This window comes from Panthera leo, chromosome A2, assembly GCF_018350215.1.
Source record: "Panthera leo isolate Ple1 chromosome A2, P.leo_Ple1_pat1.1, whole genome shotgun sequence".
Lineage (NCBI taxonomy): Eukaryota > Metazoa > Chordata > Mammalia > Carnivora > Felidae > Panthera > Panthera leo.
The window spans coordinates 97,982,236-97,999,200 of NC_056680.1; the positions used below are offsets into that span (position 1 = coordinate 97,982,236).

At 38.8% G+C, this 16,965-nt stretch overlaps 1 protein-coding gene across 2 annotated transcripts in view; it reads left to right on the forward strand.

Moving 5' to 3' along the window:
- DYNC1I1 (dynein cytoplasmic 1 intermediate chain 1) overlaps positions 1–16,965 on the forward strand; it is a 308,192-nt gene that overhangs the window by 178,351 nt on the left and 112,876 nt on the right. For both annotated transcript variants that reach the window (XM_042918203.1, XM_042918213.1), the window contains 3 exons: positions 5,120–5,209; positions 12,363–12,525; positions 14,542–14,641. In XM_042918203.1, coding sequence (XP_042774137.1) covers positions 5,120–5,209; positions 12,363–12,525; positions 14,542–14,641 — 353 coding nt within the window. The remainder of the gene's footprint in view (positions 1–5,119; positions 5,210–12,362; positions 12,526–14,541; positions 14,642–16,965) is intronic.

Below are 16,965 nucleotides of genomic sequence, written 5' to 3' on the forward strand. Positions count from 1 at the left end.
TAAGTGTGTTATGTGTGGTTGCCGCTGAACATGCAAGTGTTCGTTCTTAGACCTTTAGGATATCTTCAGGAGAAGGACAGTGGTTACCAAAGATCTCCCCAACTTTAAAGGAATGCATGCAGCGACCGGGGACAGCAGAATTTGGGTGCTAAATAAAATAAAGTGTCTAAAAGATGCCATTGTTTGAAATTAGCCCCTTGGACTGACAGGTAATTAACTTCTGCCTACACTAGTTTAATTTCTTGTGTGGACCTGGTACAGGAAACCATACATGGGTGGTAATTTTTTTCCCCTCCAATCTCAGAGGAAATGTAACCGGGTATGAACTAGTGGCACAACTCATATATCAGTGGTCTGTAGCGGGTCTACATAAATCCTTTTCTTTAAAGTTATTTAACTGTTTTGAAAATGGTTTCAACAGAAGTAATTCCAATTGCACCAGAAAGGAAACCAGAGTCTTAAAGAAAAATACACTCTCTTTGCTGAGCAAGGCAAACATATCAGTATGCAGAGAAACGAACCAGTCTCTTGTGTTTTATTTCCTTAACAAATCCACTGAAACACTTGCTTTGTGTCTTTCAAAGGCTGAAAGACAAAGAATTCTGTGGCCACTAAAAAATTAATGCCTGCAACTGGTTTTTAACCACTTTAAAAGGTCAGATATTATTTTTTTTATTTGTTTTTCTATTATTCACAGTATTTCATTGTAGGACTTTGCACGTATTATAAACGCTGTAAGTATTTGGTTTTCTTACATTCAGTCAAAAACGTTCTCTGGGGAAGAATTTTCTATTTAAATAATTAGATAACCTGCGATTTTCCTGCATACTTTGTGTATAAACCTACACATTGCTATCACAAACCTAGCCCTTTTTAGAGCCAAGCCCTTATAGAACACTTTCCGTCACAATGTTGCATTTTGACTCTTCCAGGAACTAATGTTGAAAATAAAGACCTTTATAGCTGTGAAAGATGAGAATTTGATACTATTTTTTAAATGTTTATTTACTTATTTTTGAGAGAGAGAAAGTGTATGAATGGGGGAGGAGCAGAGAGAGAGAGAGAGAGAGAGAGAGAGAGAGAGAATCTCAAGCAGGCTCCATGCTGTCAGCGCAGAGCTGGAATCAAGAGTTCTTTGCTTAACTGAGCCACTCAGGTGCCCCAAGAATTTGATACAATGTGATACTAACCCGAATCATTTGGGGAAACCGACTTCATTTTAAGAACTAGAAGATGGGAATGTACAAACAGATGGCTCTAATGAAAGCACAGCTATTTTCTATAGTCAAAGGAACTGATAATAAATTAATTTAAACCGTGACCCATTGAACCCCTGGGTCCACAGAATAAGATGGAAGAATCTGTTGTTACTGGTCTTCTCCAAGATCTTCACACGGCTCACTCCCTTGACTCCTTGAACTTTTTGCTCAAATGTCACCTCAGTGTGGCCTTTTCTGATGACTCTATTTTAAATTTCAACTCTTCCTCCCCTTACCAGCATGCCCAGTCTCCCTTTCTGGCTTTCTATTTCCCCCACAACATTTATCAGATATAATATATATTTTGTTTATTTGTTTGTTGTTTTTCTCCCCTACCTCAAATGAAGCTCCATGAGCACAGGGATTTTTTTTTCTGTCTTATTCCTTCTCATATTCCCAGCACCTGGTACATAGTAAGTGCTCAATAAATGTTTGGTTGATATGCAAGCTAATGCAACATTTGTTTGGAGGTTTCTGTATACAGGTATCCCCAACTCTCTTGGTTTAAAAAGAAAGTTCAGATCAATTATTTAATTTGGTTACTCTTACAACAACACTGGATTTTAAGAAAGGATTATTATCCCAATTCAGCAGATGAAGAAACAGGGCCTCCAAGAGTTTCTATGAATTATGTAAAATCGAGGGGCTGGCAAGATGTAGACTCCAGGCTCAGACCCAGATCAATTACTTCCTTTGATGTGCTGATCCCTGCCCAACTTGTGAATCTGTTCAGCCAGAGAACTAATGCTTTGTGGTAGGCATTGACAGTCTGGTCTCAGGGCAGTGGGTTCCAACATGAGAATGTGAATAGAATGTGGATGCAGCATATGTATCCTTAATAAATAAGACAGCCCATCATATATAGTGGTCCAGGATGTGAAACCTAACTTCTCCTCAGCTGAGCCTTGTGTGCACTTGCCTCTTAGAAGCAGAAGAGCGATTCTTATGGAGGCGACGCCATATCCACCTCGAAGAGCCTCTCCAAGCCTGTCCTTACACTGCAACTGAGCTTCTACTTTAGGCCTTTCCGCAAGGCCTTTCTATTTCACATCATGCTCTGACGAAGGAGGCTGTATTCCTGATGGTTACAGATCGTAGATCTGAAAACAGGCAGAACCAGACAAAACTTGAAAATTTGATGTGGTTGTGAGTTTCTTTGGGGGAGATTAATCTCTCTCTTCATCTGTTAGACTGATGGTACCAAGTTCTGGTAAATAAATTAGATTTTACATCCTTGCCTTAGGTGTTATTATGGTATATGTCCTGTATCTCTTCCACTACCTTATAGGGTCATAGAAAGCAGGGCACTCTACTGGCTGTATTAGTTTGCTCAGGCTGCTATTACAAAGTACTACAATTCTGGGTGGTTTAAGCAGTAGAAATGGAATGTCTCAGTTTTGGAGGCCAGGTGATTCTGAGATCAAGGTGTTGACATGGTTGGTTCCTTCTGACGGCTGTGAGGAAAAATCTGTTCTGTGCCTTTTCCCTAGTTTCTGGTTGTGTGCTAACAATCTTTGGCACTCTTTAGCTGGTAGAAACATCACCCCAGTCTTTTTCAGCTTCCCCTGGCATTCTCCCTATGTGTGCCCATGTCTAAATTTCACCTTTTTATAATATTGGATTAGGTGCCCACCTACTCCAGTCTGATCTCATCTTAACTAAATATATCTGCAATGATCCTATTTTCAAATAAAGTCACATTCTGAAATCCTAAGCGTTAGAACCTCAACATACAAATATTTGGTTGGGGAGAAGGCAAAACAGGACTCAATTCATAATACATGCCCTATCAGTTTTGTATTTGTTGTATTTACTTGCATTTTGTAAGTGTCAGGGCATTGCTGCTAAATCCAGTAAGTTTAAAGAAATGTCTCTACTCTTCAATACAGAGAGCAAACAGGGTTGCTGGAGGGGAGGAGGATGGGGGGATGAGTCAAATGTGTGACGGGCATTAAGGAGGGCACTTGTTGGGATGGACACGGGTGTTATATGTAAGTGATGAATCACTGGGTTCTACTTCTGCAACCAAGACTACACTGTATGTTAACTAACTTGAATTTAAATAATTTTTTTAAAACTTTAAAAAAAGTAATAAATGTCTCTAGAAGTTTCAGAAATAGAGCCACTTACTAGCAGATTAGTGGACTTTTGAAGATTGCCTCTCCATCCCAGGTTTACCAGAAGAGGAGGCTAGTACCTCCTAAGGTTTTGTGTCAGGTCTTTGGATCAGGATACATGATGTGCAGGTTCACGACTTTTCAAGCAGGTTGTTAATGGGTAGATAGCAGTAATATCTTTATATATGGATAAGGACTTAAATGTGCTGCTTATAACTTAACACTTTAAGGGTTTATTTGTCTAAAAATCAGAGTAACTCAGTGTTCTTTTCAAAATTCCAAGTGCAACTCTTTACCTCTTAGGTATGTATTAGAAATAATGTACTGATAATAAATGTGTTACTAATAAATGACCATTTTCCTTAAAAGTGTTCTACATTCTTCCTGATATGTTTATAGTGTGGTTATAAAGTAATGAGGTTGGTTCCACAGTATATACATATGCACTTAGAGTATTGTATTTCAATGAAAATTTACAGTAAAAAATTTTTAATATCTAAATTGCAATGCTACACTTAATATGTTCAAATTTTTAAAGTTGATATTTCTTCCCCAGATCACTTGCTTAATGTAGTCAGACTTTTGGAGTTGCTTTTCAGGCTATAGATATTTATTTGGGCATTTAGGTATGCATTTATAATGCATTCCCTAAGTGGTTGGGGCTGAAATTTTTAGTTGATGTAAATCTCAGGATTTATTATGATGGAAATGAGACTATCCATAGAGCTTGAGATCTTACAGAAAGTCTGTAAATATTTGATGGATGAATGAATATATGAATGAATGTAGGGGCAGGGGAGGAAGTGAAGTCATTTCTTTTAAATTCCATTTGAACCAATGAAATAAATAACCTACAGTGAATATTATACTTAAGAGAGAAGACAATATATTTTTTAAACTGTGAAAGCAAGTTTTAATTTTTTGTATTATTTTATTTTTCTACACTGGATTTTCTTGTGACACCTTGACTCCCCCCTACATCTTCTACTTTGTGGCTGATGATTTCAAGCACTCTATAATGAAAGGGGCCTCTAAGAAAGGCAGGTTGAGAGCAGACAGAACGAGCACACATTTGCATAGGGCAGGAAGGGCACTATAACATCTGGCAGTGGTAGCAGACTGGGTCCATTTGTTGGTGCTCATTAAATTCACATTAATGCATGAGCTGCTCTGAATGTGTAAATGCGATTTCAGGTTGGTTGCTTTCTCCCAGGCCAATGGCAGTGACTTTTGGGACTCTACCCCCTGGTTGTTTACTTGCCAATGGCATTTGACCTGGGGTCAGACCTGTATTTAACCCTTTCCTGTAGGTCAAAAACAAATTAATTTGGTGAGAATTAAATTGGAAATGAGTCGTCTGTGCAGCAGGTGTTCCCTGTGGAGAATGTGCCCCAGGTGGAAACATTTTGAGATCTGTTCCTGGGTCATCTCTGAAGAAGCTTCAGAGGTCAGAGAGGCAATTCCAAGACATCCCATGTGGTGAGGGCCTGGAGATGGATGTTAGCAGGTGCCGACTCGGGTGGTTTTCTCAGCAGCTTGGGGGACTTTCAAAGAGGCCCCTTTTGGAGATAATTTATTCATATATTCATGAACATATATCTTGGGCATTCATTGAGGACTGATTTACTTAGAAGTTGCCCTAAATGATTGGAACTTTACCCTTTGGCCCTACCTCCCACCATCAACCAAAGGCTTTGATTTGAAGGAAAGAAAATAATGCATTTTTCTCTTTCTTTCTTCTAGAGGATGAGGAAGATGAGGAAATGGTAGAACCTAAAGTTGGCCATGATTCAGAACTGGAAAACCAAGACCAAAAACAGGAGGTGAAAGAAGGTATGGTATGGGAGGTAAATTAGTCATCAATTTATTGTTATTGTTGTTTTTTTTACCAACTTAGGGGCTATCCTGGTAAGTAAAAATTAAACACATACTCCCTATGTGGAAGGTTTTCAGCACATTACATTTAGCACCATAAACTGTAATCCCCAAAGCAAGAGTCATCTATTTTTTGACTGATAGAAGTAAATAAAATAGAGGGGTGCCTGGGTGATTCAGTGGGTTAAGCATCTGACTCTTGATTTCAGCTCAGGTCATGATCTCATGGTCATGAGATTGAGCCCTGCATCAGGCTTTGTGCTGAGTCTGGAGCCTGTTTAAGATTCTCTCTCTCTCTCTCTCTCTCTCTCTCTCTCCCTCTCCCTCCCTCTCTCTCTCCCTCCTTCCCTCTTTCTCTGCCACTTTCTCATGTGCGAGAGAAAGAAGTAAATAAAATGCAAGCTAGCCACAATTCCAGCAACAAGTCCAGTCACAATTCAGTAAAATTATTACTAAAGAGTGAAAACATAAGATAATTGTTATCAATTGTCATGTTACCTAGTTCACCGCATCGGATATTCTGAATGATAATAGTAAAGGGAAGAAGCAGATATATAATTATTTTGTTAATAAATTCTGAAGTTTATTCATGTGATGTACACAGAAATATTAGCAATGATCATTACTATTAACTCTACTGTTCAAAGTGTGCTTCCATAGCTCTGCCTGTATGAAGAGCGAAACTTTCCATGTTTCAGTGATAATAATGATGAGCATTTATTAAGGGCTTCCCGTGTACTCAGCTTTCTCCTGTGCCCTTTACAGATATTATCTACATCTCAGAACATCCTTTTGAAGCAGATACTACTATTATTCTTACTTTATAGATGGAGAACCAGGAAGAGAGAGGTCTAAAAACTTACCCAAGGACACACACTGTAGAAGTGCATGAGCAGGATTTGCCGTTGACAGCAAAGACTATACATTTTATCATGATGGTATCATCCTGACATAGCACTGGGTGTCAAAAGCAAGAAAGAAAAAAGAAAAGGGAAGACAATCAATCCTCCAGGTGCTCTATCCTTAAAAATCTAAGTTTGTGTCCCTGTGAAATTCTTAGCCCATGGAGATAAAAGAATTTTGAAATCGTCATTCTTACCGACAAACGAAGTATGTCTGAAAACAGAGTGCAGATTTAAAAGATTTTTCCAGGGGCGCCTGGGTGGCTCAGTCAGTTAAGCGTCTGACTTTGGCTCAGGTCATGATCTCACAGCTTGTGAGTTCGAGCCCCACATCGGGCTCTGTGCTGACAGCTCGGAGACTGGAGCCTGCTTCGGATTCTGTGTCTCCCTATCTCTCTCTGCCCCTCCCTGCTCAAACTCTCTCTCTCTCTCTCTCTCTCTCTCAAAAAATAAATAAACATTAAAAAAAATTTTTAAAAAATAAGAAGTTCATTTGATTTTTAAATTTTAAAGATGCCTGTGATGGGCACCTGGGTGGCTCAGTCGGTGGAACATCTGACTTTTGATTTCGACTCAGGTCATGATCCCAGAGGTGGTGGGGTCCAGCCCTGCACCAGGCTCTGTGCTGAGCATAGAGCCTGCTTAAGGTCCTCTACCTCTCTCCCTTTGCCCCTCTTCTTCACTCACGCTCTCTCTCTCTCTTTCTCTCTCTCTGAAATAAAGAAAAAAATTAAATTAAAGATGCCTGTGGCTCCAGCATAGTATGTGGCACACCGTTGTCGCTGGGGACTTTTATAGGAATGGGTACACATTGATCATATGTACTCACTTCAGCCTGCTCAGGCATTGAATGATTTTGATTACTGTCAAGTTCTGGGCTACGACTAAAGGCAGGGAATAGATTCAGCATCTTTAACAGTGGCATCCACAGAAGGCATGAGAGTTATTTTTTCTGAGAGAGTCTAAATGCATTTGATTGGAGAGATTTTACCTCAAATTGTAAGAACTTTTTTTTAACACAGGTATAGCAAGAGACAAACCAAGTCAGGATTTATTAAAATAAACAAATAAAAGGTTTTTCCTCTTGCAAAACATCCTTAAGCTATTCTGGGTGATAAGGAGCCAAGGTGTCTCGTGTGTGTCTTGGCACAGATTCCCTCCCACCCCCCGCCCCAATCCCCAAATTGTCTTCTCTGGCAAAGCACTGCAACCCCCTTCTTAAGTTCTGAGCAAAAACACCCTCCAGTTTTAACTGTTACTCATGCTTCATGGAATTGATTAAAGTCCTGTTAAAAGTCAAAAAGGAGTTTGAAGTACATTTCCTGTACTGCTGCTCTGTGTGCCTTTTTCTCTATTAATGGCTTTTCTGCAAATTAGCACATAATGGGTTAAAAGCATGTTTATGTTGGCATCAAACTCTCTCTAGCTTTTTTTTTTTTTTTAAGCAAGACAGTATTTTGCAAACTTTTTAAAGAATCTCTAGCAGATATAATCGTGGCGCCATTCACACGGCTGCATAGTAGTTAGGGCTGTGTCAGCACTTCCCTTACGAACCTTGAGTTTCAGGGATTTATTACTCAGCCATAAAAATTTGCTCTGGGCTGAAACTTGACATCCACGGTTTCAAACCAGGGAGCACATTTTTGAGAAATCTAGCCTTTTTTGGAGTTAAAAAAAAAAAAAAAAAAAAAACGGTGAACAGGAGATGGGAAAAAAAACAGTGCTAACTTTTGACATTTTTGCCCATGTGATATCAAAATGCACTAAGCAGTAAAGAAATAAGGGTTGATATTTTACTGTTTTCACTCCATTTTTCCACAATGGAGTAGAGAAAACAGCAGGTACATGTTAGCTTTTAATCAAATTTTAGGAAATTTCTATATGTAAGTGTTCAGGGATCTTCATGTTTAGAGATTTAAAACAACAGAATCAGACCTAGCTCTTGTAAATGCACATTAACTCATAAACCTCACATTAACTTCAGAGGAGGATATCCTTCTTTATTAGCTTGGTTTGGTTTTCTTGCTCATACTTATGCAATGATCTCACAGTAAAATCCCTTAAGAGCCACTGTCCCTATTTAATTGGGTTTAATATTTAAGCTATGTGGGAATTTACTTCTTTATTTTTTGTCTTTTACATATATTCTTGAAGAATATTTAAAAGATTTAATTTTTCATACTGAAACTCAAAGCTGTATCTTTTAAACAAAGCAAGACATTTCTGAAATGAATATTTTTGTAAAATAGCTCTTGAACTCAGGGAAAGATTGTAAAGTACTCAATATAAATTGTGAATTTCATTATGAATTTTATAGATTTACAGAGAAAAAAATCCCCAAAGCCTGAAACCAAAAAATATGATATATAGTAAATAGAGTAAATTAAAAAAATAAATGGAAAAATACCTATTAATGTCAATAAAAAAAAAAAAACTAAAGAAAACATACCAAATAGGATAGAATCATCATAAAGACACATATACAAATATTTTCATCTACAAAACTAAGAGAAATTAACATTTCTATTATAAAAAAAAGAAGACTCTAAAATAAAACGTATACTAGATTTTAATCTTGCAACCACGAAGTCATAGACTTAGACCATCTTCTAAACTTCCGATTTCATGAATTCAGTACATTGTCTTCACAGCTGTTATTCAAGCTAAATATAACTGTTCAGGTAAATTTTGGCAAGTATGAAAACTGTCTTTCCATTTGGATCAGATGTTAGTTTTATCTATGTGTTTGACTTTTCATAAAGAATCTCTCTTTTTTTAAGGAAAAAAAAGGCCACTTTACATGCATAAAATATTTTTAGCTCTTGGCAGAAATACTCTACGTTTTGTGTTGCAAAAACAAACAACAAACCTGCTATAATAGCTCTGCTTAACTTAATAAGAAAAACCAATGATTGCCAATGCCAAAAATTATATATTTTGCTCTCATATGTCTTTTGCTATAACTTTAATTAATACCTTTTTATGCAGTGAACATGTTGAAAATAATTCGTTAGGTGTCAGGGATAGGGAAAAGCTACAAAAACAGATATATCAGGGAGAATTTGGGGTCTACCCTGGAGTAATACAATTCTGATTCTAATTGTTTGTGCTTGTAATTTGAACCTTGCGGATTCCATTAATCAACCAATTTTCTTTCATGAAATATGATGTCTGGAGAGGTTTATCTCTGAATACAGCTTTTGGTTGAGGTTCCTGGATACTCCATTATGTTTTCATTACATTGCAACAACACTTATCAATTTAAAGATTTTTAAATATGGGAGGTTTGGGATTTTTTTATCAAAAATAACTATAGCCCTATTTAATTCCTAAGTTGAATATTGTTTATGACTTTCAAAAAGTACTTGTCTGTACATGCATCTTATTATTTTATGCTAACAAGTCATGTCATTTGATCCCTGTTAGACATCAAAGCTTAATATAAAATATATCCTTTGTTTTGCTTCAGTAGCAATTTAATTTCAAGCCAAATATTGTATTGTCAAACATAATATCTGGAGAGGTTACTGCTTCACCTACCTGAACTTGGCCTCTGCAAATACACTTTGATCAGCCATTTATGTTTCTTTCAGAGAAGAAGTTGTATGTCTTGAAAGCTGAGATCAAAGTGACAATAAGCTACAGGGAAGAAAAAATTACAGAAAATTACACAGATACTACTTTTTATTCAAGGTAATAGACCTGTAAGGAAAGATACAGGTGAAATAGAAGTAACTCAAAAAGATAAACAGAGAGTAGGTTATATACTTTTAATATTATTTTTAAAAAGGATAAGGAGAAACAAATGACCATTTCTCTGCTTAATTTCAGATGGGTCTCAAGTCATACATCAATAGTAACTAAGATATGAACATGGACTTTTAGAATAAGACATTCTTCTTGACCCTATAGTATCCTTGTTTAGTGAAGTTTATTTATTTATGTGACAGTACTATCGAAACAACATGAACCTAAAGTTTTTTGGGTTTTTTTTTTCCTTTTGCCTGGTTACATTTAGTAGTTTTAGTATTTTCTTGACCTTACATAAGAGTGAAAAATCCAAATGCCTCATTTATGGGAGTTTTAGAAAGTAGGCTAATAAATTACTACTCAATTACCAGTTACTGAATGCTTGACTTAAAGTTTTGGTATCATTACCTCATTTTATATAAAACTGCTACTCCGAGAGCTTTAATTGATTAAAAAATCAAAGTTAGCAAAGGGCAGAGTCAATGTTGGATTCCAGGTTGGTTTTGTAGAGTCCTTGTTATTGACAGCCACGCATTGCCAGTTTCACCGTTTCACAAACTAGTGTGTGGGCAACTCTGCTCAGCAGGTATTGATGGAGGTTCCTGGAGAGTCCCAATACACATTGGCATATTAAGGGCCCTGGAGGCTTCAGCAGCAAAGAAATATATCTAACTATATGCAGGACTACTAGAAACTTCAGGGTAAACTGTTTTGTGAAATGATCGTCTGTTCTAGTAGGTGAATCATGTTTCGTTATAGTATTGTCCGGAGAGCATTTTTCAAGGTGTGAACCAACTGCATTATAATAATTCTAGTTTCTTGTAAATATACAGATTCTGGAGACCTGCCAGATGCCCTGCATTGTGGTCTGGGTCAGGGACGGGGAGGTGGGATGGGGGGAGACACTATGAACATCAAAGGCTTGAGATCCTTGGGTCTACAGGAGGGCTTCCAGACAGTTCAGATTTCACAGGACAATGGCTTCGGGGTGCTAGTAATTGAAACAAATAAAAGTTGCATAAAACCTGCTACCGCTGACTGCACCTACATGATTTTCTGAGCCAGTGGTCAGGTAGAAATGGTTATGGGGATGGTAGCGGAAGTGTTGGGCAAGACTGTGGGTGAGAGACTCCTCTAGGAACTCGACACTGATTGCACTGCACTACCCTCCTCCTGTCATTTAAATTCCAGGACCGTCTGGTCCTACAGAAAGTAAGCCATCAAACATGTATTGAGTGCTTTCTGCAAGGTTGTTGAACTGGGGTTTCTGAAGAACCACAGAGGTTCAGCTGACAGTTTCTACCTCTGAGGGCTTTTCGGTCTGGGGGAGTTCCTAATCCTTTCTCTATCATTTTATGTAAACCTTGCCACTGAAGGAACAGTCTGTGTTACCTAATCATGACTCTGAGGTTAGCTGACTTTCAGACACTGTGACATACTGCTAATTATTTAATCTCTTTTTTCTCATTTTATGTCTTCAAATTTAGTTCAGTAAGATTAATCATGCTAGAAAAGAAAGGCATAAAAATTATTTTGAGGTGTCTTCTAGAAGTGTGTATTTGTTCCACGTTTGTTTAGAAGCAGAAGGTATCGGGGAGCCTGGGTCGCTCAGTCGGTTAAGCATCTGACTTCGGCTCAGGTCATGATCTCGCGGCTTGTGAGTTTGAGCCCTGCGTCGGGCTCTGTGCTGACAGCTCAGAGCCTGGAACCCGCTTCAGATTCTGTGTCTCCCTCTCTCTCTGCCCCTCCTCTACTCACTCTCTGTCTCTCAATAATAAATAAATGTTTAAAAAAAATTTTTTTAAAAAGAAGCAGAAGGTATCTCAGGTGAAAGCAGGTTTGGAAGGTCATGTTTCAGTTTTTGAATGGAACCTATATAACAGTCAGCCGGCCTTAGCAACTAACCATCTAAAATAGAATGAATGTATCTAGTAGAGAGAGGAAAGATGCTACCCAGATGATATTATAGATACTTCTTAGTGATTTCACATGTGCAGCTTTATAGTAGTGTGCAATATGTTTAGTTTTACAGATTTTTCTATTATGTACTCTTTGAGCTGTTTTTCAAGTTCTGTTTTAAAGAAAGTAACGTTCAGAATTGATTGCTAAAAACACCAATTTATTTTCATTTTCATTTTCATTTTTCATTTTTCATTTTCAGTTTTCATTTTCATTTTCATTTCATTTTCATTTTTCAACTCTTCAAAGTAGTAATTAGTCTTTTTGTAAATCTTTTTTGTAAATTAGTCTTTTTGAAATCTTTTTTGTAATTATCAGGGGAAACATCTATAAAAACCTTTGGTGTGAATTTAGGAGTTATTTAGAATCAATATTAACAATGGTTTATTTCACTGTCTGATCACTTTTCTGGTAAATAGTCTCTTTCAAGAGTTGGATTCCTCTTGAAATGTTTTAATTGTCCTTTTCTTCTTTCCTGACAATCTCTTTTACTTAAAAAGCCCCTCCACGGGAGCTGACAGAGGAAGAAAAACAGCAGATCCTTCATTCAGAGGAATTTCTCATCTTTTTTGATCGGACAATACGGGTAATTGAAAGAGCACTAGCAGAAGACTCTGACATCTTCTTTGACTACAGCGGTCGAGAGTTAGAGGAAAAAGATGGGTTAGTTTCTTGTGTGCATGTTCTTTTAAAAAAAAATACTGCAATAAATTATTGTTGATTCTAAATTCTCTTATGTATTGACTAGGCAAATCTCAAACCAAACAAATCAGAGGAGGATGAAATTCCAGGGTTGATCTTGCTGAACAGCTTTGACTAAGGGCTTTGGTTATAACTTCTGGCTTAGAGTTTCCCTGTAATTATCATGTGCTTCCGTGAAATGCTTTTGAACTTGATATCTGGGGAACAGTCCAGGTGATAGAGACTGGCAGAGTCACGTACATTGTCCTCTGAGAAAACATTCTTATAAGCAGCAAAGGAGATTTGTGTTGTATCCAGCAGATCTATTTTTGATGTCTAAGCAAACAGGAAGCTGAACAAAATAAACATGAGATATGGGAGCCCTTCACTGATGTGGGGAACAGCTAAGAGAGACCGCAACCCTTCTTTTTGATACCATGAGTATATGTGTATATGTCTTATAGGAAACACCTGTGCAGGGATATATCTAAAACTAATCAATAAAAGCAAATGATCCTCCAAATGACTTTCTCTGAGACCGTAGCATATGTAATGTGAAAGGCAACGGCCGTCAACCATCACCATGGGTATACTGGAAGGTACTTTATGAGCTTTATAAGAAATAAATCTAGCCAGGTTTATTAACAACTTTATAAGAATTTGTAAGAAATAAATCTAGCCACTGATTTCTTTTGGCCAACAACAATATGAAAAGTTGAGATCACCTGCCTTAGTCATCAGACTTGGCTTTTTGCTGTTTCTAGAATTCAAATACATTCTCAAAGAACAGTGTATCATCATTGAGGATGCTTAAGGGAATGTAACAGAGGCTCCAAAAGCAGTTTCAAAAGGAGGTTCTGAAAATATTCTAAGCAGTTGACAGCATCATTAGACTACTCCAAAGAGGCACTAATAGTTTGCATATACACATTATGAGATGCTTTTGTTCTTTGAAAAAGCCATTATTCTGTGGCTCAGTTGATTTTCTGTGTCCTGTTTCCTTTTGGGTGCCTGGCAGTTACTTGGGTGTGCGTACCTCTTGCCTGAGTTTGTAGTGGTGGAGTTGAAGAAGGGTTAGCAGGAAAAAAGAGTCCTAAGTCAGCCAATTTGGAGCCCAAGTAAATAGTCTGGAGCCAAGTCACCATCTGAACAAGAGCTGTATAAGACAAGTGATACAGGGTGCAAGGCAGTGGGATGAAGCAAATGAACAGAAGAAAGTGAGTGTGGAGGAATTTTTGAACTGATGCTAAAGAAATATAGGTAGCTTTTTGTGCAGGTCCAAAAGCTACTGGCACAGAAGCAGCAATACTCAATTTGCACTCAGTCTTGTGGAGCAAATGCATGACCAGTGCAGGGTTCTGCAAAGGAGGTTTTGTGGCCAGTTGAGTATCAGCCAAGCAAACACTGGCCAAAATGTATCCCTGGGCCCAGATAATGTTTTGGTCTATGTTAAGCATCTACTACTTTTGGTGAATCCCCCACTCTCCACTATGCCTGTCTCATGATAAAACTTTCCACTTGCTATTGAGCAGGGAGGCAACTCTACAACCAGTCAGATATTACAGGTAAATAGAAACATGCATATCATCTCTGGTCTAAGGCTAGATGAGGTGGTATTGATATCAAAGAATCTGCAAGTGGGCTCTGCTCCCCTGATAGCTGGGAGATTTCTAGTAAACTCTGCTTCAAGATAGAACTTATTAGGAGGAAGAGAAGGCTTTCGGGACTGGCCAAGGTGAGAGCCAAATAATTATTTGACATTTAATACCAGGTTTAAAACAATACATGGAAACCTGTCCTGGGCCAGGCTAGAGAAAACTTTTCACAAAGGACACCACCGTTAGTTCATTTATTTATGATCAGCGCTTGCTATGTAAATTGATGCTTTGGCCTCAGCGAGTGCCATGCTCTTGCCATTTCATTCTTTCCATATGAGCAGCAGAGATAAAGCCCCTTTCTGAAGCATCACATTTGTCTTTGATGTTTAAACCCTCCTAGGGATGTCCAGGCTGGAGCCAACCTTTCTTTCAATCGTCAATTCTACGATGAGCATTGGTCCAAGCACCGAGTAGTCACTTGCATGGACTGGTCCCTGCAGGTAAGAATTATTGTTGGGACGAGACAAACTGGACTGGGTCCTCATGGCATTTGTGTTTTAAAAATGAGAGATTTTCTCCGTTACTTTAGATGTGTTCACCAACCTACAATCTTCTTCTATGCCTCTTGGTTTTCTTTCCCATTTTACTAAACTTTCAGTTTAAATTTTGCACCCTGTCATCCATATGCATTGAGTTCTTACTATGTGTTAGGTACCAGACAAGGAGCCAGGCCATCTTGTCTGTAAAACTGCTATCATTAAGGTCACCAGGGATTTCCTATCCATCAAATCCTGTGGGCTATTTTAAGCCCTCATCTGCCCTGACTTCTCTGTCAGCCAGCTTAGTTGACTTCCTCGTATTCTAAGAACAATATCCTTCCACTGAGTTCCACAACATTACTCTCTGCTAGTTCTCAGACTTCCCCAAAACTTCTTTTTCTCGTACACTGCTGTGGTCCTCGTGGCCATGCCCCCAGCCTCTCCTTTTCTTCCCAATATGCTGTCTGGTGGAGACCTCTTCCACTTCTGTGGATTCAAGCACTACATGGTAGCCTATTGATATCTCCCACCCGTCCCCCTCCTAAATTCCACTTTACACACCAGACAGATCCACTCAGGTGTCTCCTAGAATCTGTAATCACTAATTCATTATTTTCACATATCTGAATTTTTTTCCTCCTGCATTCTCTTTAAGTTAAAGACATCACAATATACCCAAGGGCCTAAAGCAGAACTTTCATCATTAACATTAGCAACTTTCCCCCCTTAATCTTCCAGACCCAGTCTGTCACCAAGATAGACTGTCTCCACTCATATGCATCACCTTACATCTGTGATAATGCTAACCTTCTAAGTGGTCTTTCTACATCCGTGCTTGTTCATCTATGGTTTTCCCTCTGGACCCCTAGCCAAATAATCTTTCTAAAATGCAAATCTGATCACGCCACTCCCTGGATTAAAACTCCCTGTTGCCTCTAAGAGAAAATCCTATGCTCCTTAGTGTGGTATTCAGAGTGAAAGTAGGCAAATTTATCAAAAGTCACTTTGCTGAAGAGCCAACTCAACTACTTGACAAATTACCCAGCACTGAGCAGTTAAATAATGTGCACACAGCCTAGTTGTGAGGTGGCCAGAGTTTGAACCCAGGTGGTCTGACCTCTGAGCCCACGTTTGTAACAACCACGCTATGTTCCTGCCAATGACAATGACATAATGGCAATGAGGAAAATAGGAATAAGTTCTGGGCATGGATGTGCAACACAGTTTCTGTTTTCTTATAGGGTATGTTTTTATTGGGAATAATAATCATGGCTAGCTTTTTTTTTTTTAAATCATGGCTAACTTTTAATTTGTGTTTCTTATGTGCTAAACACTATGCCGGCTGCTCTGAAGGCATTACCTTATTTCAGCCTCATAACTCAGATGAGGCAGTCATTACTATTTCCATTTTGCAACTGAAGAAATTGAGGCTCAGAGAAGTTAAGTAACTTGCTAAGAGTCACTCAGTCAGGATGTGGTAGTGTGGGGATTTGAACTCAAGTCCTTTGCACTTCAGGGCTATTCTCTTTACCACTGCCTTTCACAAAGGACTTTTGAATCTGGAACCAAGAGAGGTTATAAGTGCTGAATGATATGGGGCAGATAGCAAGTGCAGGATCTCTCTGGGAGACTAGGATTTAGACCAATGGAAGGGAGGAGAGTGTGTTCTAGGCAGAGCTGTGAAACAGATGATGTGAAGAGCCCCATTTAATCCTACTGGGGAACAGGAGAACTGAAGAGGAGTGTAATCCCTCACAACTGGACTGTCATCAACCACCAAGTGGGCCGGTGTTTTCTCCTCTTGAACCTCCTTTTACATGCAAACAACAGAGCACACAGTGCATGATCGTGCAGAGACTAATATAAGCAGGGCTGGCCCAGCCACTTCCCGCCAGTGTGTGGGTGGTCTGTGAGCACGCTCGGGTGTATGCACAGAAATCGGATCCAAGCCTGAGGAAACACTTAGCTCGGCTTGTTCACTTGTTCTGAGTCTGGAAATTACACAGGAACCTTATCTGACACATTCCTCAAAGGTGACTTCTACCGTGTTCCCGGGGCCTGTTGGTAATGCTCCCTGAGGAGTTGGCGGAGAGAGCATCAGCGGGGCTGGGCCCTGCATGGCCGCAGCATGTGATGGCCGTATTGGCCTTGGAAGGATTTATTTCCACATGGGGGTCTGTGTGATCGTCTTTTGCAAGAACTGAAACTGTAAAGAGCAAAAACTCTACCATGGAGAGACCACATGTACTTTTCACCATTTTTGTATAACCTACTCACCTACACTG